The sequence below is a fragment of the Arvicanthis niloticus genome, chromosome 4, assembly GCF_011762505.2.
Source record: "Arvicanthis niloticus isolate mArvNil1 chromosome 4, mArvNil1.pat.X, whole genome shotgun sequence".
In the NCBI taxonomy this organism is placed as follows: domain Eukaryota; kingdom Metazoa; phylum Chordata; class Mammalia; order Rodentia; family Muridae; genus Arvicanthis; species Arvicanthis niloticus.
Window position 1 is genome coordinate 13,679,368 of NC_047661.1, and position 22,803 is coordinate 13,702,170.

General features: G+C 44.2%; 1 protein-coding gene and 1 non-coding gene across 2 annotated transcripts in view; one reads left to right on the forward strand and one right to left on the reverse strand.

The window, feature by feature from the left end:
• Window positions 1–4,571: 4,571 nt before the first annotated feature.
• Window positions 4,572–22,803, reverse strand: part of Tmem212 (transmembrane protein 212) — a 32,186-nt gene continuing 13,954 nt past the window's right edge. Inside the window, exon 4 of the mRNA XM_034501346.3 lies at window positions 4,572–4,826. Within this exon, the coding sequence (XP_034357237.1) occupies window positions 4,806–4,826 (21 nt within the window). The 3' untranslated portion in view covers window positions 4,572–4,805. The remainder of the gene's footprint in view (window positions 4,827–22,803) is intronic.
• On the forward strand, window positions 6,644–6,806 carry LOC117708061 (small nucleolar RNA SNORA81). The gene has a single exon (XR_004606775.1). It is a non-coding gene; the product is annotated as a small nucleolar RNA SNORA81 (small nucleolar RNA).

A 22,803-nucleotide genomic window follows, 5' to 3' on the forward strand; every position in this document is an offset into this window, starting at 1 on the left:
TCCCCATAGTGTGTCACCCATCAAGGAGACAAGGAAGAGACAAGTAAAAGTGATTTGTTGTCGATTGTTTTCTGAGATATATATTAAAGTGTCAAGGAGATGTGATATTCTCTGTTAGCTGTAGTCAGTGTTTGGTTGGTGGCTTCTGCTAACATCCCGGAGGATCTGCATGGGGAGAACAAAGAAAAATGACAAAAGTTCTAAGACTGTCCTTCATAGCCATCCTGAATTCCCTACCCAGGCATGACAAAGGAACAGGTACTCAGTTACAGGAAGCAGCCACCCAGCCAGTGAGCAGAGGTATAGAACACAGAAGCCAGTTCTCCAAACCTTGCTACCTGGCCAGATGTGGAGCAGCAGGACACTCTGATGCAGCCTCTCTGTGTTGGCCAGAGCCCTTAAATCCTTGCCGTGATTCGGGGCATAACCAGTTGGTTGGAATCCAGGTCAGGATCTGCCACTGGGGAGACCGGGAGCAGCACTGCACTGGACACATTGCACAAGGACACCAGGCCAGGCTGAAGCCTCGCTCAGGGCTCCTTGTTCACCAAGCCCGTGAGCCTCCTATGACCTGTGCAGGTGCCTTGAGGACATCTTTTTGTCATTCCTGCAAAGGGATCTCTATGTTTCAGGGGCTGCCCATTCAGGAGGCTCATTTGCCCAAGTTTCATAACCAGGCAAATTCTCACACTTAAATTTCTGGGTATACCCCACAAAGAGAGTACCTACATACTCACAGGGCTACTTAGGAAAGTCGTGTCATCCATTCGAACCTGTGTCCCAGGACAAGGCCTTTATAGCTGCTCCTCTGTCTTCTGAGGAGGAGAAGGAAGGCAGCTGAAGAAACTCATAGGAAAGTTCTAAGTCTCAAAAGGACTATACAAGTTCGAAGCTGACTCCCCACACTTTCTAGAGCTCATATAAGTGAATGGTTGCTGGGGAGATGAGACCCTTCTGCGGAGATGTTGGCAAGTTGTACAGGGACTAGTACAGTTCTGTGTCGTTGGTTTGGTATTTCCCTCTCTGTTTGGGTGAATAAGCCTTTCTGTACATATCTCCAGAAAGGTCAGCGCAAGAGTCATAAGACCGTTGTTTGAGTCAGAAAGGGGGAGATGTAGCTCTGCACCAGGATTGGCAGCTGGACACTGAAGCAGGTTTGAATCCTTCTTCTTCCCCTTGGACCAGCCACAAGACAGTCAGTAAATAGTAGTGAACCCCGTTCTAGGTCTAGGGAGAGTCCTTTCCCGTTTGCCACTGACAGACTCCCCCTTCGGTTTTCTTCCTCCACCAACCCTCACCCAACTCTCCCTCATTGTGTTCTCTTTTAGTTTCTTCCCCCAACCCACCAATCCCTGTTACCCTCTCTTCTGAGGTTTTCTATCCAAGGATATTAACAAAGAGGCAAGAGCTGAGCTGGGCAGGCCCTTCCTCTGCAGACTCTGGGACTCGCTGTGGCTACCCGGCTTCTTTAGTGTTTTGATTTTTTTTTTTTTCATGGAATTGTCATTGCTTCATTGCATTGCAAGAAAATGATGTCATACTGTGGGGGTCCTGTCTATTTCCGGGCTTTTAACCTAAGTCTCCTGACCTTTCTTATCTGCCTGCTCTTGGAGAAAATGAAACACGTTGAAACACACAGGTCAGCAAACCTCAGAAAGGCCTCTGCACCTCCAGAATGGGCTGACTTCTGCAGGTATGTTAATGACCCCCACACTGCCTTATCTGGGTGTCACATCTGGAGCATGGCAAGGGTCCCCTGTCTGTAAAATGGGGGAGGAAATGGGCTTCAGGTTGTGCCTGCAATTTCCTGGCAGAAGCCCTTTCTTTTCTTAAGCTGGGTTTAATTACTAGTGACAATGTTTGATGTAATTTGGGCTCCTCCCATGGTTTTTGCTTTGTATTAAAGTCTGTGTGAAACTTAAATCTTACACACTGCACTTGTGTCTTCTTGTCTTAGGACTGGTGAGACCTCAGCCTGAGTGACATTATGGAATTACTTCCTGGCATGTCAAAGGCTGAAATTGCCCTGTCAAGAATGACTGTTCTTTCAGGATTGTAGAGAGCCAGGCTCGGGCTGAATCTTTGCTCTGGTGTAAGTTTTCCTCTGCCAGGAAACCAGTGCTTGCACATCATTTGCATACAGCCAATGAGAGCCATCTACTGTTCCGCGGAGGTTTTGGAGATTGTATGACGACATCCTGGAAAAATCTCAGCTGGGGAAAGGCGACTTTTCCCCCCTTCTCCCTAAGCCCCATCTTAAATAGTTTCCTTCCCACAGCCCATATGTCCACATTCAAAGTAAGTGTAACCCAGCTCATTCTCCTGCCCCGGCCCCTGTCACTAGCTCAGGAATCTCAAGAGCCAACACAAAACTGGAAATTGGCTGTTTAAAACGAAGGTGCCATATTCGCTCCAGTCTGTAAACTAGACATTTTTTTGGCACACAGCAGTGGAGAATTAACCCTTTTATTTCTCCCAGACAAAGACACAGTAAAGTGCCTGTTCTTTTCTTTGTGATCAGACTGGTAAACACTAAACCTGTTGATACCCAAATGCAGTTCTCTTGCACTGTTTCACATAATTCCACAAAAGCTGGACATTGTTCAGGGTTCTCAAATTGTTCACGTTCCCCTCCCTCAACCCCCCAGATTTTCTTCTTTCAGTTCTAGAAAGCAACTACTGGACTGTCCAGGTCTTAGAGGGTGTGGTAGCAGTCAGAGATCCGGCTTGTTGGTAAAACGTCCGAGGGTCACCTTAAATTATTTCAGCACAGAGTGGGACAGAAATAAGAAAGCAAGATATAGGTGCATGAATAAGCAGGGTGCCCCATGCTGAGGGGAAAGCTCAAACGTTATTAATCTCAGACATTATACTAAGTCCCTAGGTATGCAATCACCAGACCATGACTAGAAATCTTATCATTCCAAAACGGGGCAGATAACAGTGTGTCGATGGAAGACCCTGGGCCTGGGAGACATGCACTGGGTTGCTAGATAGCAATGTTTTAGCCCTGTGCCCTTGAAGAAGTCATGAAGCCTCTCACCATCACAGATACCACATCTGCAAAACGAAGGTGTTTATGTCTTATGTCTGAAGTGTTATGTCTAAAATGTTTACTCTGAACTTGTCCGTTTTCAAATAAGTGGAATCCATACTGACTGATGTTTGAAGACATCTACTACGGTGTAGAATGAAGCCCAAACCCTTGACCTAACGCTTACTTACATGGTGTGTCTGTGTGCTGTGCATAGGCATGCGTGTGCCACCGCGCATGTGTGGACGTTGTAGGACCGCATTGTAGAGTCAGTTCTCTTCCTCCACATCAAATGGGTTCTGGGACTAGAAATCAGGTCGACAGAATTGATCTGGCTGTTTAGGAATCCAAGCTGCACTGGGCTTTCTGTTGTACACTGAATCCCATTGATTCTTTCAGAAAGACTGAATTAGCAATTCTGATGATCCCTTTTTGACCACAGGGAAATTGAAGTCTGTCTTAAAATGGAAGAGGAGGACGCTTCCCTGTTTATTTCAAAGCCCTGTTGAGTTTCTGATACAGAGCACCTGTTTGTTCTAACCGTGACGGGTAGCAGCATTTTCACAGGACAGCTCCCCGAGACATCACTATTCTCAGTTTATACAGCTTCCCAGGCGTGCAGATGGCACTAAGCTGGCTCAGTGACTCAAACCCACCCTGGCACCGAGCTGTGGAGAGCTACAGACACAAGGCCAAGACTAGAGACTCTAAGAAGCACCTTTCTGATCCATCTAAGAAAAAGAATTTCTATTGTAGTCAGCCCACAGACACATGGTGTGCCTTCTTGGGAATGAGCCTATAGCGACCACTTAGATCTTGGAGCTTTATTGAGAACTCAGCCTAACGTGTATCCAAGGTTCTTTTTAACTACAAAATGGTTTTTGTTTGTTTGTTTGTTTGTAAGGTTGGATTTTGTATGTGTGTGTTGTAACTTTAAAAAGTATTTATGTATCCGTGTCAGTGGGCTGTTAAAACAGTACACACGTGGAAGACGGTAGACTGCATGTGGGAGTTGGTTCTATCCTTCTACCACCCAGGGATTGAGATCAAGTCTCTTTACTGACCGAGCTGTCTTGCAGGTCTGTTTATTGGGTTTTTAAGATAGGGTCTCATCATACCCCAGGCTAACCTCAGATTTGCTATGTGGGAGAGATGGCCTTAAACTCCTGATCCTCCTGCCTCTACCTGCAGTGCTTCAGAATCTCAGGTGTCACCCTCACACCCAGTTTTGTGGAATGACAGGGATCAAACCCATGCCTTACACACGCAATAGGTAAAGCATTCTACCAATGAAGGGACATCCTTAGTTCTTACGTGGATTGATATTAGATCAAGAACAAGAAAGAGCTCCTGGGCGAGGATGATGCTTCCCACACAGGCCACAATTCCATATTTTAATTGTGTCATGAAGATTTAGAGTCACCTTTGGTGGTAGCAATAAAGAAAACCTGAGAGAAATGTCCCTTAATTTTTGTGATATGGTATTGCCTTCAAATGAAACACCCCTCAAAGAACAAGAAAAATGAAAACAAACCACTCATTGACTATAAGTGTATATTGTTAATTTTCTTATTTCTATGGCAACAACAGTTTCTACATCATAATATGGACATTTTTTAAATGTCAATGAAAGGACCAAAATGTACAATCATTTCCATTTTATTTCACAAGAACACAGAAGGTAGAAAGTTTAAAGAACAAAATTACTTTGTAAATATTTCAAAATAATGACAACAAATAAGGCCAATTTAAGGGGAATGCAGCTTCAAATTTATTGTGGATTCTTTGGATCCTAGGAAGGGGGGGAGAAAGAGAAATATTTATTTGTACAGTTTATCAAGTGTCGCTTCTGACATTTAATTTAGCTGTTTTTATGTCCCAGAAACCACTGAAGGATGGCCCAAATAACAGCATCATGGAAGCCCTTAAGGATTTAAGAGGCACCAGCAGAGAGAGCCATATTGGTGGTAGTGGTGAAGGGGGTGTCAGAAAGGGATAAAAAAGAAATACGTGTGCAATAAAGACTCTGGCAGGAACACAGCACAAGCAGGGCATTGCCTTCTGGGCAGGGGCTGTGAGGAAGTGGGGATTCTGGCACTGGATATTTCTCCTGGTCATTTGCTGTTTGTTTTGTCTGGCTAGGCTTGGCTTGGGGCTTTTCAAAAACTAACAGGAGATTAAAGGGAACTCTCGGAAATCTTTAATTGGGAGCCAAGAACTGAGATTTGATTAGAAGTGAGGGAAGGAAGCGAGTGTTTCTGCAGCACTTCTCCAGGATCATGCTGGCCTCTTTTGCTCTCATTAGAAACGATGTCATTCCTCAGTGGATGAAGACAGGGCTCCCTCCACTTTCCAAAGGAGGAAAGTTGAGGCACAGGGCATTGGATTCTAATTTGCTTAAAACATCCCAGATATCCAGATGAGAAGGGTTAGAGGAACAATTAAATCTCAAACTGCCTGAGGTCAAGGTGCCAATGAAGGGCCAGGGAGCTGGCTCAGTGGGTAATAATCGTTTTGCTCTGTAAACATGAGGGGCTGGGTTTGAGTCCCCAACATCCATGTAAAGTGTCAGGCAAGGCTGCAGGTGTCTGTAACCCTGGCATTGTGGGGTGGAGACTAATGTATCTTAGGTCTTACAGGCCTCCAAGCCTAGCTAAAGCAGGTAACCTCCAGTTCAATGAGAGATAAACACCTAAAATGATCTCTGTTCTATCCACAAGAGTTCATGTGAGAACATGCCCATGCATGCTCATACACACAAGCACATACACACAGAGACATATACACACACATTTATACGAAAACCCACATGCATACACACACATGCATACACAACTACACACACACACACACACACACACACACGCACCTAGACATGCCTGTGTATTCATTCTCACCCATACCCAATGGCACAGAGAGCACTGGCTTCTCCACGCAGCCGTCATACACGCTAAAGCAGGCTCTGCAGACAACCACTGTTCCTTGGTTGGAAATCCCAACTTGCTTTTCGCTTACAGTCCTTCCTGGAGATTTTTCTTGATTGCATGGCTATAGTAATTTCCCTGTAACAGGCAAATTGTGTTTAGCCTGAAAATATGATTGTCGTAGGCTTAAGTGAGATGTTAGCTATCTCTGAGAATATATCAAAATGAAATTTAATATTGCAGCCTGCTATCCTTTTGACCCTGTGCTCCTGGCTTGCATTTCTTGCCCCCTTTTTGTTTTGACAACCACCCTTAAATACACTATTTTATCTTACAAGTGATGTATATTATTTATCCTCTGTATCACTTGTTTTAAAGTGGATTGTCTTTGGTTTTTGTTTGTTTGTTTGTTTTGTTTTTGTTTTTGTTTGTGAAGTGCTTAAAAGAGGGACCAACACATTTTTCTGCAAGGAGCCAGATGATGCATATTTGAGGTTTAACTGCTCACATGATCTCTGTCCCTGACATTCAGCTCTGCCACCACAGGGGGGGAGCAGCCTCAGACACAGGATGACTGTCTTCTAACAGGACTTTGTCTGTGGACACAGACATTTGTGAATGATGGAATGCACAAATGTCATAAAATGTGGATTCTTTTCCTCCAACCATTTAAGAACTCCAAGAAATCTTCTTGTTGAGCAGTGTGCCAAAGTTACGAAAACTAGGAGCATGCCTTGGATTTTGTAATAACAAGCACACACAAGAAAAAAACTAGATACACTGGACCCCAACGACTGGGGTTGACCTCTCTTTTAGTGTCCAGTGTCTTAATATTTGATGAAATATGCCTTTGCATTTTAAAGAAAAGTTGAAAATTAACTATTTATTTTACATTTATTTAGTGTACTTACGGAGGTGCACACACATGCTACCATGTGTATGTAGAGGTCAAAGGACAACTTTTGGGAGTTGGTTCTCTCCGATCAAGTGGGTCTTGGGGATTGAACTCAGGGCAGTAGTCTTGGCAACAATCTTTACCTAAAAAACTTTCTCTCTGGCCCCAAAATTAGATTTGAGTTTCTTTAACATAATTGAAAACAACAACAACAACAACAACTACTACTACTACTCTTAGCTTTTGATTCCTAATTTCCCAAAAGGTAGTTAGTTACCTTTGGCACATGGGCTATGGTTTTGCCAACGTCTGGTTTAGAAAATAGTGTCCAGGGCTGGAGAGATGGCTCAGCGGTTAAGAGCACTGACTGCTCTTTCAGAGGTCCTGAGATCAATTCCCAGCAACCACATGGTGACTCACAACCATCTGTAATGGAATCTGACGCCCTCTTCTGGTATGCCTGAAGACAGCTACAGTGTACTCATACATAAAATAAATAAAAATTAAAAAAAAAAAAAAAAAAAAAAAAAAAAGGAAGGAAGGAAAGAAAGAAAGAATGAATGAAAGAAAGGAAAGGAAAAGAAAGAAAAAGGAAAGGAGAGGAGAGGAGAGGAGAGGAGAGGAGAGGAGAGGAGAGGAGAGAAGAGAAGAGAAGAGAAGAGAAGAGAAGAGAAGAGAAGAGAAGAGAAGAGAAGAGAAGAGAAAAGAGTGCCCAGAACATCGTATGTGCTTGGGAAATGGAATGCACTGTGATTGTTTCAATGATAAACCTCATATCATCATGTGGTTCCTATTAGTTTCCCCCATCACTGGAGAACAGTAGCTAACATAGCAGGCACTCTACACTGCCCTCCAGATCTGGACAGCAGGCAGAACCCTAAATGCCTGTGTGAGCTATAAGTGACCTCTCACACATTTCTTGGACTGAGGAGACATGCAATGAACTCTTCTACAAAGAAACCACTGCATCATTAGATGATTTGAATGTCTAGTTCAAGTCCATCTAGAAGATTGACAGTATGATTTTGTGGTTTTGGGGTTATGGTAGGGCAAGCCTATAAACCCAGTATTAAGGAGGTAGAAGGAAGATATCATCATATTTGAGGCTATCCCAGGCTACATTCTGTGTAAAAGACTTGATTCTGGCCTGCATGATAAGACTGTCTCAGCCACAACAAACTAATTATTTTACATTTTAGGTAGAATTGTTTAGGTGTTGCAGAGATATCTCGGTTGGTAAGTGCTTTCTTGCAATCATGAGGACACATGTTCAATCTCTATAATGCACATGAAGACAAAAAGCTGTGTACAGTGGTACTTGGTCACTACAGAGCTGAGGAGGCAGAGACAGGTAGAAACCTACAGCCACCAGCCAGCCAGCCTGCACTACTTGGTGAATTCCAGGATAGTGAAAAACCCTGTCTCACAAAACAACATATAAGTACATGGGAATGACACCTATAGGTGCTCTTTGGTCTCTACGTACATGCACACACATGCATCTACACACATATGAACATGTACACACATGAAGGCACAAACATAAACACATGCACACATAGAAAGTATTGATTGCACCCTTATGGGGATATTTGTTTCATCTCAACTATACACTGCTTTGTGCTACAGCTGTTTAAGCTACTGTCCATTGTAATTATTTCCTTGACAACACTGATATAACTACCATGCTCTTTGGAAAAGGAAAGATGGAATAAGAAACACTGATGTAAAAATTCAAGTAAAAAAGCATAAAATTATGATCCTTTTGACAATATGCCTAAGATTATGACAGTGTGCCTCAGTGTCCTTATTAGAGGAAGTGTGTCACTTGGTAGGGGGGGCTTTGAGGGCTCCTAGTGCTCCAACTTTGCTCAGTGAGGAAGAGAAACTGTGGGGAGCCGACAGAAGGCAGCTATCATCCTTGCAGCCATCTTGAGCCATATACCCTGACAAGAGACTTGTTTACAACAGCCTACAACAGCTGAGCACACTCTGATAACATCTTGTTTTAGATACCCAGGATTTTCCCTTGGGTGTGTGAGACTTAAAGGTGTGATTTAGAGATAAGACCTAAGGGCATGACTTAAAGGCGTAACTTAGAAGTAAGACATATAAAATTCGAGAGGCAAACAGAAGAAAGTAGTAGACACTTGAGACTTGAGACAGGCAAGTATTATGAGACACTTACACTTGGACTAGACACTTGGAAGAAGTAACTTGGAACTGGGAAAGAGACTAGCAATTTAGGACTGGGATTAGGACCTGAGACTTGGTACTAGGGACTAGGGACTAGGAACTAGTAACTAGGAACTTGGAGAGAAGAAGAGAGACTGAAGAATAAACGGGATTGAATCACACTCTGTCTGGTCTCCATTCTTCATGTCACCTTAAAACATATGGTAGCTTCAGTTGATATTTGAGTATAACACACATTTAAATGTCATCCTAAATTTTAGCCAATCTCAGTCATATATATATATATATATATATATATGTGTGTGTGTGTGTGTGTGTGTGTGTATGTGTATGTGTGTATATGTGTATATTCACTAACTACAAACATTTCTCCCAAACATGTTTCAAATCAATATTCAATTTAATATTAATGGCTAATGATAATGATGTGGGCTCTCACTTCCTGCATGATGAAAGTAAACAGTTGCCTAATATTGTGCATGTCATTGTACTATACTAAACTGATTTTTAATGTAATTCTAAATAATTTAAACTATAATAAAATGATGAGATTATTTTTGATGAATTCTTTTACTGTATTTTTCAATGCTAAGAGTTTTTAATAAGATTAATCATCACTGTGAAAGGACTTTGACCAGAGTCATCTAGTTTACTTTGGCTTATAGAGAAGAAGAAGGGGACGCCCCACAAGGAAGTGAATGGCTCAGTTGGTCAGAATGAAACCTAGGTTTCCTGGGCTGGGGATATGGCTCAGGAGGGAGTGCTTGCCTCACAAGACAAGGACATTGGTTCAACCCACAGAACCGCTATTAACAGTCAGAGCTTTGTGTGCACACTGGAGAGGTGGACACGGGAGGATCCCTGGGGCTCACCGAGCAGCCAGTCCAACCCACTTGCTGAGCTCTAGGCCAGAGACAAACACTACATTCCTGCGGATGACACCTAACCTTGTCCTCTGAGCTTCTTTCACACATGCACACAGAAAACCACGCACATACATACATTAACATGATTTTTAAAAACCAAAGGTCTGTTGCCCAACTGGAGAGAAATAATTAGAAGGAGCCACTTGTCCTGTTGTACTGCCATTTTTGAAGACTTCGATAAGACAGCCAAGAAAGATTGGAGCCCTTGTCAATAAATCTTGCCCTTTTTGCTTGGGCATTTTCTTGAATTTCTATTGATGATGTTTTACTCTTTTGACTTCCTTTCTTCCTTCCTTCCCCACTTCCTTCCTCCTCCCTTCCATACTTCCTTCCCCTTCCTCCTCCCTTACACAAAATTTTGCTATATGTCCCAGGCTGGCCTCAAAAATATAGTCCAGGTTGTCTCAGCCCTCAAGTTCTAGGATTGTAGCATATACCACTACATACAACTTGAAAGGCTTCAAAAAATATTTTATGCACATGGGTGGTTTGCCTGCATGCACGTCTATATACCATGTGCACAGAGTGCCTTCGGAGGTCAGACATGGCCATTGGAGCCCCTGAAACTGGAGGTACAGACAGTTGTGAACTGCCATGTTGGTGCTGGGAATAAAACCTGGGTATCTGGAATAGCAGGCAATAGTCTTAACCACTGAAGAATCTCTATAGCCCACAGTTTGAGGTGTTTAAGATGTATTCATCCCTTGGTACCTCAAATGAATAGTTCTAAGGCTGCCCTTGGATACAAAAATCCATGTTATGCAAGTCCCCAATATAACATGACAGTACTTCTCCCAGATTTTTAATGTGAGGTTGATTGAACATGAGAATTTGCAACTCATGTCAGATGAGGGCCAACTCTATTATTTGTAAGATCAATGGATTGTCCATATCTTCAGAATTAAGGCCCAGATGAGAAAAATCAATAGAGGAGATTATTACTTCAATTACCAATCTCCCAAAGTGAAATATTTTTAAAATTCAATTAAAAAACAGATATTATCCTAGGAGTGAGAAATCAGTATTAAATCAGAGTTGAACTGTCATGGCCTCTGCCAGCAAAGTTTGAAGTCTATCAGGATGCTGAACATGAAGGAAATGTTAACACTTCACAGGGCACCTGCATGGAGTACAGAGTTAGCATGGGAGTGGATGGATCTGCTTGGTTCAGAAATGGCAGGAAGCAAAAAGCAACTCATGGGCTCAGCCCTAAATGGAAGAACTATGTCACAGCCCTTTCCACTCAAGTCTAGGGAGCATCAGGGAAGAAGAATGGAAAGCTCATAAGAGGCAAAATGTCAGAGAGCACTGGGAAACAGCATCTTCTGCACATGACAGGACCAAGGCACTCCTGAATTCACAGCAGCTGTGGTTGCTAAGACCAAGCCAGATACAAGATCCAGCCAGTCAACATTCCAGCATGGATGAGAGGTGGTCACAAGGCCCCACCCCTAGCTGAGGAACCACTGGTAGAGGGAGAGTCAGTTTTCTTCAAGGGTGTTTCCTATGGTAGGTTACCCAAACTCCAGCGAATAGCCAGGCATCCAAGTATGTATAGGCTATACTAAGTAGACTGAGGGAGGGGGAAGAAGAAGGGGAGGAGGAGAAATGAAATTGGGAAGGGGTCTGGGAGGAGGTAGAGGGGGAGCAGAGGGTTCATATGATATACATATACATATATATTGTATTAACATATATAAAGTTAAAAAAAAAACCTCTAAAAACTTGCAGAGAGATTAGCTGAGACAACTCCTGCCTCCAAGAAACTCCCAGATTTAGAGGAGAGCTGGATGCATCAGACCATCAGGACTGAGGTTTGGATGGCAGCCTGAGCATGCAGGGCTGGCACAGAGGGATGTTGTCTTAGTCAATGCTCTGTTGCTGTGAAGAGACACCCTGACCATGGCAACCCTTATAAAAGGAAGCATTGAATTGGGGCTGGTCTACCGTTTCAGAGGTTCAGTGTGTTATCACCATGGTATGAAGCATGGTTGCATTCAGGCAGGCATGGTGCTGGAGAAGGAGCTGAGACTTTGACAGAATCCACTGGCATCAGGAAGAGAGAGACTCTGAGCTCGGAATGGGTTTTTTGGGAACCTCAAAGGCTACCCCAAGTGACATACTTCCTCCTGAAAGACCACAGCTTCTAATCCTTTCTGATAGTGCCACTCACTTGTGACTAAATATTCAACTCTATGAGCCTATGGGGGCCATTCACATTCAAACCTCCACAAATAAAACGCCAGGGAGTGATAACAGCAGATTGGAACTTGATAGAGATCATTCTAGAACTAAAGGATACATTCTAGCGTGTGAGAAATCAGAGTGCAGAGCCTGCCCTAACTAACATCAACACTGAGAGGAGGCGGCAGTGGAGAACATTTAGCTTGTAGTTGTCAGGATTTGGTAGCTGACCTGAGGTGTAGAGAGCCTTGGAGAGTGTCTGATCTCTGGCTAAGAACAGTGACACCTGAGAGGAGTTCCCACTCCAGCCCCATCAACTCCTTGAGGATCAGTTGATGTGCCTGTGAACACCTAGGAGAAGTATCCAGGAAGTAGGCAATTGTATGGCTCGTTAGAATAGGACAAGCTCTAAAAATGGAGGTGTGAGGCTGAACACCTGAGGTGCTGAGGAGGCGGCATCCCAAGGGGATAATCTAAGTAGAGAGGAGACTGGGAAGAAAAGGTGGAACCATGGGCTGACACAAGATATCAAGACGGGGTGTGCCGTGCAGGAAGTGGTCAAGGAGCATGCGTATTGGCAAGGATTCATGGGATCTGGCCACCTTTGAGGCCTTAGCTGAGCTCTTTGTCATGGGAGAAGGAAAATGCAGGTGTAACTGTGGTGGTGAATATTGACAATATTATAGATCTAGAATCACCCAGTAGACCGATGTCTGAGCACATCTGCAAGGGAGTTTCCAGACTGGATTAACTGAAATGGGAAGACCCACCTTCCGTGGGAGGAGCATCACTTCATGGGCGATAGCCCTGCACTGAGTAAAACAGACAGCAAGAGCTAAGCAGAGAATCTCTCTGCTTCCAGACTGCAGGCACAGTGAAGCCAACCACCTCCCACTACTGCTATGACTTCCCCTTCATACCCTCAAACTGCGAGCTAGAGGTGCCGGCCTGGCCTCCGCTTTCTCGTTGGTACCCACAATGGCTTTCTCTTAATGATGACATAATTGACACTGAGTGTTTTACCCTGTTAAGAATATGACTCATTAAATTCATTCAGTTGCATCTCTCTTGATTCTTTTGCATCTGTGTGTACTGCTCGTATCTCCATGGTAACCATTGCTGAGTCCTCTGGGCTCTATCTTCTGAGTACTCTATGATACTTAATCTTGGTTGCCAATTTGACTGGATTAAAAGCCATCAGGAAAATTGACACATCATACTTCTGGGCATGGCCATGACAGTGTTTGTAAAAGAACTGGCACGCGGCTCTAGGGGAGAGGAGCTGCCCTGGAGGTGGCAGAACTGTTCAATGGGCTGGGGGCATAGATGAAACAAAGAGGCGTGGCTCCGGAGAGAGAAGCTCTGCTCACGCCCCGCCCTTCTGAGTAGCTGCGCTTGCTGCTGCTGCTGAACTCCAGATGTTTGAGCCACTTTCCTGCCTTGAGGGTTTAGGAAGTTTACAAACTACACAAAGTTTACAAAGTATACGAAATTTACAAAGGGAATTTACAGCAGGGAAAGCTTCCCCTGTCACTTCACTAGGGTGAATATCCAACAAAGTCTAGGTCCCTTTAGTCTCTCTTAGCCGATAGAGCAAAGACACGGTCTATTTCTTTCTTCCCCCTCTAGCTTTACTGTAACTTACGGTAAGTGGATGCCGGGAAGTGAGTTTGAGTGATGAATATCTGAAGTAATGTTTTGAGTTTATGAACATGGACATTTGAGAGAAGGCTGTCTTCAGAAGGTAAATAGAGAATGCTTTTGTCAAAGATGCTCTGATTGTAGTCCATCCCTGACACCACTGCCTCTTTCTAACTTGTGACATCACTCTACAACACAAGAGAGAAAAGGGATACTTTATTTGTTTTTCGTTTTGTAGTGTAGGTATTTTAGGGACCAGTACTGGGCATTTACACCTTAAAATACACACACATATGTGTATAGATGTGTTTGTATATAGGGGTGTGTGTGCCCGTGTGTGTGAATCTGTCTGCATCCTGGAGCTGGAGTTACAGGTAACCATGAGCTGCCTGGTGTGGATGGTGGGAACTAAACTCAGATCCTGTGGAAGAGTTGGAACTAATGTTGTCTTCTGACCCCTTTCTCTGGCCTTTATTTTTTAATTTTTTAAAGACGCTTGACTATATAGAGCAGGCTGACTCAAATTCATGGTCTTCCTGCATCAGAATCTTGCTTATTGGGGTTATAAGAATGTATCACATGGCTGAGATACATTTAAAATTAAATCTAGAGTCCACATATGAAAGAAAACATGGCATCTCTCTTTGTGGATCTGGCTTACTTTGCCTAGTGTAATGACAGTCGGTTCTATCCATTCTTGCAATGGCTATGCTTTTGTTTTTCTTTACAGTCGGATAAAATTCCATTGTGTATATGCACTGTAATTTCTTCATCTTTGCATCTGTTGATGGGCATCTAGGCTGATCTCACAACTTGCCAGTTGTGGATAGTGCAGCAATAAGCATGTGTGGGTATCTCTTTGTTGACTCCAGACTGTTTGGGTTTATACCCAGGAGTGGTACAGCTGGGCCATATGGTGGTTCTGGTTTTAGACTTGGGAAGACTCCATGCCTAGCTCTATAGTGGCTGCCCTAGTTTACATCCTCACAGCTGTCCGAGGTTTCTCTCTCCCCACATCCTTACCAGTGCATGCTGCTGCTGCTGCTGTTTAGGAGAGCCATTCTGAGTAGTGTAAGATGCAATCTCAGCAGCAGTATAAATTTACATTTCCCGGATGGCTAAGGATGCTGTGTTCATTTTAAAATAGTTATCACATGCCTATTTTTTCTTTTGGAGGCTGTCAATTCAGTTCACTGGCCTACTTATTAATTACATAAGTTTTTTTTTTTGGTATTTACTTTCTACATTTCTTTCTATATTCTAGATTTCTTGGTGAATAGTGGGCAAAAATTCTTTGCTATTCCATAAGCTGCCCCTTCTTTCTGTTGATGATATAAGGAAAATATTTTAAAATTGCTCTTCTTCCTCCTCCTCTTGTTTTACAAATAAACTGGAGATACGTTCTATGTATTCAATAATATAGTGGAAAGTTGTTTGTTTTCCCAGAGAGCCAACATGAAAAGTTTTGTCAGTTTGATATGACAGATCGAATATGGGGTAAGAAAAAGTTTTTGCTCTACAGTGGTTGAAGTCAAAAAATAAATAAAAAGAAAGTGGTTAGAGAGATTGAGGATCTGAGTTGACGTGTGCCTGCCACGTGAGTATTGCTCCTGACATGTACTGTGTCATAGGCTGACACTGTACCTCAGCAATATGACGTAACTTAGGAACACAACAGTGGCTTCAAACGGAAAGAGACACGCATTCCTTCAAGAACCAACCAAACAAACCCCCCTCCCTTTCTACTTGCTTTCACATAATGTTCCCTTCTGAGATCTCAGAATATTGTGTCCAAATAACGTGTCAGAAGAAATGAGATTTTTAGTTCAAAATCACAGAGTGTGAGAGATCTGGCATGAACCCTGGAGGCTGCTTGTCCAGAACCCCGAGTCCTAAAGACGAGCCAGCACACTCCATAGATGATTGACATGTGCTTAGAGAGCAACACGGCCCACAGTCTGTCCCGCATCCTCAGGCCTGTGAGCAGGGGAGTCACTTCTCATGCCTGTGATCCTCTTCTCACCCTAATTATGTCTCTGATTTTCTACCTCTTTGGCTATAGGGAGTGGACTCAGGCACCCTGGGACAGCTATCCAGTTTCTTTAATTCAATGTAAAGCAGCAAACCCACACTGGTGCCTTCTGACTGGAGTTGGAGTCCCCGCTTCGCCCCCCACCCCCCAGACCCTTTTAGCTCCATTATAACCACCAGGGAATCTAAGTGTAGCTATGGTGTTCCTTAAATTCCATCACAGGTCTAGAAACTTGGAGCTTTGAGTTTTTAAATCAGGATTCTACCTTGTGATGTGTGAATAATATGCACATGTGAGTGTGTTTGTGGGTGTGTACACACACACATGCACCCGTAGAGATGAGCATTTGCTGGTGTGTGTGAGAGGTAAGGAGGTAGGCACTGGGTGTCTTCCTCAATCATTTTCTACCAGCTTGCCAATTCAGCCAGGCTGGCATGCCAGTGGGCTGCAGGAACCTGCCTCCTGCCCAGTGACCAGTGGGCACAGGTGTGCACTGCTGCACCTGTCTCCTGCCCAGTGACCAGTGGGCACAGGTGTGTATTGTACCCATCCCAGATGCTAGGGATCAGGGCTCAGCTTCTTATGTTGACATAGTAGCACAGTATTGACTGAGCCATCTCCTAGTTCCCAAATTTCTACTCGTTAATAAAACAAAGAAACAAAACACCTATTGTTTTAAATATTTTCTTTTCTCTTCCCTTCCTTCCTCTTCTTTCTTTTACTTCCCCTCCTTTCCTACCTTATAGTCAGAATTGAACCCAGGGCACCACACATGATGGGCAAGCACTGTACAGGTTACATCCCCAGGCTTCTAGTCACTGTCATTTTCAAAAGTTAAAGCAGGGTATCACTAAGTCGCTCAGACTGGCCTTGAACTCCGTCTGTAGCCTTGAACTGTCTTACCACCCCTTCAGCCAACCCTGCCCAACCCCGTCATGTAGCTGTCACCAGGCCTTGCTTATTTTGAATGTGTTTAATATCTATTTAAACATGTGTTTATTAATAGTATTTTAGATTATGATTTGGAAGAAAGGAAAAATAAGCCCACCAGGATATTTCCTGATAAACAGTGAAACCATGGGCCGGATAAGCAGCCACAGGCTGGAGCTTAAGATGGTTTCTGCCGAGAAAACTGAGCAAGGGCGGCGCTCTCCAGTCCCCCACCAGAGTTCACCACAAGAACCACATTCGCCTCCTTTGCCATTGTAAGCTGCTGTTGTCCTTGGGGTGTCCCACTGATTTGGTGATGCAAGCACCCTACGAACACAGACTGTTCACCAGTGGGAAGCCTTAGAAAGGCTGTCATCCAGGAGTGAGGGAAGCGTGCCTCAGCAGAGTCACAGAGGGGTAGGATTGATGACATCCTACCTGAGAGGGTACAGTGGTCAGAGGCCTACATTCCAGACTCTGCAAGGGTTTGTGGGGCCACCTCAGTATCTTTGTCTGTGAATGGACACATGAACTTCTGAGTATTGAGTGATAAGCAAAGTACATGCATCTAGTCAGTATCTATAGCTAGCTAGTACCTGTAGCTAGTAACTACAGCTGGCTAGTACCTGTAGCTAGTAACTACAGCTGGCTAGTACCTGTAGCTAGTAACTACAGCTGGCTAGTACCTGTAGCTAGTAACTACAGCTGGCTAGTACCTGTAGCTAGTAACTACAGCTGGCTAGTAACTAGCACCTGCAGAAAGCTGGTAACTATAGCTAGTACCTACAACTAACTAGTACCTGTAGTTAGTACCTGCAGCTAGCTTTTAACTACAGCTAGTACTGTAGTTAAAACTTTAATTTTAACTACAGCTAGTACTGCAACTAAGTAGCAGTTACAGCTAATACTTGAAGCTAGTGACCACAGCTAGTAATTGGTTGGTAAACAACAGCTACTGTTAATCCCCTATGACCAGTCTGCATATTGCTGCTCTCACAGAACTTGAGATTGCAGAAGTGGTAATACCCACATTGTGATCTCTCTCTCTCTCTCTCTCTCTCTCTCTCTCTCTCTCTCTCTCTCTCTGTCTCTCCCTCCCTGAATGTGTGTGTGTGTCTTTTTCCCCCTCTCTCTTTCTCCCCGTGTCTCCTCTGTCTCTCTCCTCTCTCTTCTCTTTCTCTCCTCTCTCTCCACTCTCTCCTCTCTCTTCTCCCTCCCTTCCTCCTTGTTTGTGCTTGTCTTTTCTCTCTCTCTTTTTCCTGTCTTTCTGCCTCCCTTCTCTCTCTCCTCTCTCTCCCCCCCCCACCCTCACTATGGCATGTGTGTGCCATGCATGTGCAAGTATGTGTGTGTGTGTGTGTCTGTGTGTGTGTGTGTGTGTGTGTGTGTGTGTGTGTGCGCATGTGAGACCAGAGGTTTATGTAGGTAGATTCTCCTATCTCTGTCTTCCTTACCCTTTAAGACAGGTCTCGCTGGACCTGGAGCTTCGTGTTTCATCTAGACTGGCTGGCCCATGAGCCCCAGGGATCTGCCTGACTCTGTGTAAGCACTTTACCCCCTGAGCCATCTCCCCAGATCCTGTGATTATTCTTCTAGATTCTTATTTCTCCACTGACAATAAAATAGACTACAAGAGGGAGAAATACAGTGGACCCTAACTCTTACAAGGGCCTCCTTCAAGTCAACCCTACTCTATCTGCCTAAGGGGATGCAGTTCCCAGTAGTCCTTCAGAGATCTTATTGGAGTTCAGCTCGAGGCTGCAGACTCTAATGCAAGAGTTATAGATGAAACCCCTCACCTGTGCCCCTGTAAGCAAACCCCATCAAACTCATTGAACCAAGACAAGAACTGAAGACATGAAAGCAGAAGGCAGGCTAGCTGAAGAGGAAGGAGTTAGTAGGCGGGGATGAGAGGTAATGGGATGAATATGATCAAAGTGGATTTTACACAGTATGAACCATTTCCATTGTGATGGAACCCGTTACGGTGTGTAAGTACTACATAAAAAATTAAAAATAGTTTCAGGTGAATCCATTTCAAAGTACATTTACAGACACTGGGTGTGGTGAACCGTCCTTGTCATCCCAGCACATCAGAGGCAGAACCAGGGGGATGCTAGCCCCATCTACCTTGTAAGAGCCTGCCTCAACATACCCCCCGGACCCATTTATATTTGTACTGATGCAGAGAATTAATGATACTCAAGACATGCGCCAATACATGCCTGCTCATTTGTCTCCTCCTATGGGAAAGGGCTGCCCATTAATAAATATTTTGCTCAAGTGTCTTTAAACACTTTATGCTCCCTAGGGCATAAACATAAAGTGAGCTTGAAGGGTTTACGGGCATCTTTTCTGTGAAGCAAGCATCTCCATTCATTAGACAAAGGGAAATTGTCATCTCACACGACAAGGGGTGGGGGAATGTTTTCCTTCCCCTTTTCATTAAAAAAGCCACAAAGCATAACAAAAAATAATGAAAGAAAAATAAAAGGAGACACCCCATCTGGATGGGGTGGGCGGAGCAGTTACAGGGTGTCAGAAATCCTTATCCTGCTTGCCTCAGCTCCCTTGTTGACTGGACAGAGAATGCTAATAATTGCTGTGTTTCTGGTTCGGTTGTCCTACCTAAGTTGTGTGTGATGGGGGCTGCGTGGGGCTGTGTGGGGCATCCTGTTGGGGCATCCTGTTTTTGCACATGGCCCCTGGAGACAGAAAGGCTGCCTGTCAGAAAGCTCGTCATGTTTCTCAGAGTCACCAAATGCTCCCTGCCTCCTGCAAGCATTTCTCAGTGTGACTCAGTGTTAGAATTGCCCTGCCTTTTTTCTGTGTGACCTATAACAAGATAACTTCAATCCTACTGAAGACAGTTGGGGGTGGGGTGAGGTGGGGGCGGGTATGCCCTAGGGAGTGCCTGGCTCATTTCTGAAAACAGAAACTTACAGGAAGAAAAAAAAACAAAAACAAACAAACAAAAAAAAACCAAAAACCCTGAAGAACACAGCACTGGATGCCAAGGGAAGACAAGCGGCCCACCACCTCCATTTCCTCCACCTTCCTTCAGACAGTCACCGTTGTCTTTCTGGTTTTCAAATGTAATTATTTCTTGGAGAATTGTGCACATGTTTCCAATGTATTTTGACCATTGTTTTCTTTTCTTTCTTTTTTGTTTTTTTTTTTAAATCATCCTGACCCTCAAATTTTGTGATTGTTCTGTTTTCCTGGAAGAATATTGATTTTTCAAAATGACACTTAAGATTGCCATTCTTAATGGTTATCAATGTTTTATTTGCAAGAGAATAAAAAAAGCACCAGCCAGGAGCATGCTTTATAATATGTACCATAGTTTAAAGAAAAATTCAGGGCATTATTGGGAAAAAAGAAAACCAAAAAGAAAAAAATTACTACCACTTTCATTACGTAGAGAATCTAGCAACACAGGCCGGTGAGGTGGTCAGTGGGTAAGGGTGTTTGCTGTCAAGTCTGAAGACAAGGCCAATCCCAGAATGCACACGGTAGAAGGAGAGAGCCAACTCCTGAAAGATGTCCTCTGACTCCATGTACACACAGAGAACACCCCCCCCCACACACACACACACATAAATGGATGCAGTAAAGGAAAAAAGAGTCTAGCATAGCTACCTGTGGGCTCATCTTAGGTAAAAACTTGATGGAGGAGTCTATATCTGGATAGAACCCCAGAAACACCCATGTTTTCCGAAACTTCAATAAATAAAATACTAATTTCATTGCTGGAAACTGCACCGGCTATTTTGAGATGTCTATGTGGAGTTGTGCAAGCATGGGCTGAGAGGCAGGGCCATGTGAGCTAATGTCTCGTTGTGTCAGCAACCCATGATGGCTCATGAAACTTGATCTGCTACCCTTGTCGATTAAGCCGTGTCAAATCATCCAAAGATGCTCTCAAGGGAAATGACCTTAGTAAATTTATCTAGATGTTGACCTAAATTGGTGCTGCATTGTAGGAAGATAGGGAAATAGGGAGTCTGTCCCGAAGTGCCAGTAAGAAGAGATTCTTTTACAGAGAAATAAGGTTGAGGACACAGCTCAGCTGGGAGAGTGCTTGCTTAGCATGCATGAAACCGCAGGTTCAAGTCCAAGCACCTCACAGCGCATTTGTAATCCCAGCACTTGAGGGTAGAGGCAGGAAGGTCACAAGTTCATTCTTGATTGCATTGCAAGTTCAAGGCTAGCCTGGGTTATCTCATACCTTGTGTTTAAAGGGGAGAGGGATGGAGGAAGGAAATAAACAAGTCGTAATGTCAATTCATTGAGTTCCATGGTCAATAGAATTTCTCAGGACGTGTGTCATAAACGTACATTGTCTATGTACTTCCTCGGGATTCTGACATTGCCAGGCTCAGGTGGGGTCCAGAGGTTTGTTTTAATAAGAACCCAGAAGCCAGGCAGGTTAGAGCCTGTTTGTAATTCAGGCATATTAGAGCCTGTATGCAATCCCAGCATCTTGGAGGTAAAGCTAGAAGACCAGGAATCCAAGGTCATCCTCAACTATGCATTGAGTTTGAGGCTAGCCTGTGCTACATGAGACACTATCTCAAAACCAACAACAAACAAATGACTTAAGCCACCTGAGTCATCTACTGGCTGTCACCTCCTCCGAGAAGCATTTTACAGTGGTGGTCCTATGGACTGAGGAGCTCTGCTGGAGCAACTGGAGCGGCTTCTACCTTGGAGTCCAGTGGTTCTCAACCTCCCTACTGCTATGACCCTTTAATACAGTTCCTCATGCTGTGGTGACCTTAACCAGAACATTATTCTCATTGCTACTTTGTAACTGTAACACTGATACCGTTATGAACCATAGTGTATATATCTGTATTTTCTGATGGTCTTATGTGCCTGCTGCAAAAGTGTTGTTTGACCCCCAACAGGGGTCGAGATCCACAGGTAACTCACTTCTGCTTCCTGTTCATTTTCTCTGTCTCTCCAGAGAGGCTTCTGCAATAAATAGTCTCTGGAGCTCACTGACCAAACTCCACATCCAGGTTTTCCTTCCTTTCTCCCTGCCCTCCATCTGTGCTAAAATGTAGGTGTTATGAACGCAGGAGGGAGGCCATATGCTATGAATCCCCCATGGTGGCCAGCACTTTGCTGGTTCTCTTTGCTGTGGGATCCTTACAACAAAGAGCTCTAGAAAATGTGGACTGTTTGCTACCTGGGAGAAATGTCAAATTCTAAATTTCCAGATGCCCTGGCAGTGTAGGGAGGGGAGGGAATGTGGGTTGGCTTGCCTCTGCTTGGCAGGCCTCCCTGTAAAATCAGCTCTGTTCCTAGGAATGTACAGGATTTCCTTTGCAGACTTATGTAGGAGCTGAAGAGGACAGGACTGACCACAAAAGGCATCGAGAGTGCCAACTTCCTGTGCTCCGGCTTGGCTGGTTGGGGTAGATAGAATTGAACTGGAGGAAAAGAGACTGGCCGACACCACCGAGATTCACTTGACCCCATGGATAGGAATCTGAATCACAGAAGCTGAGGAATGGAAGCTTCTCAGTCTAAAGAAGGCTCTTCAAGTGGCAGAGGATAGCCATCAGCCACAGCTGGAAGAGTTAGGAGCCGGGGCTCTTCCACCTTCAATCCTGTGGCAATGGTCTGTGACTATGGCCGGCAGTCCAGCAGTAGAACAGGAAGGGGAAAGGCAGGCTGAGTGAATCTGGCTTGGTCAGAAGGTGCTCTGGGTTCAGAATTGGGTTCTGCCCCTTAGCTGTGTGATCTGAGACAAGTTAAATTCTCCCCTCCCTCGCCCCTCCCCCGGTTTGTTCAAGATTGGGTCTTAGGTACCTCAGGCTGAACTTGACTTTTGCTATAAAGCCAAGGATGACTTTGAACTCCTGCTACTCTTGCTTCTGCCTCCCAAGAGTTGAGCTCACAGATGTGTACCAACCATATCTGCTCTTTGTGGTTCTTGGGATGGAACTCAGAGCTTTGTCCTTACCAGGTAAGCACTGTACTGACACCTGGCCCTTAAATGAACTAGGAAGAGCATACAACCTGCAAAA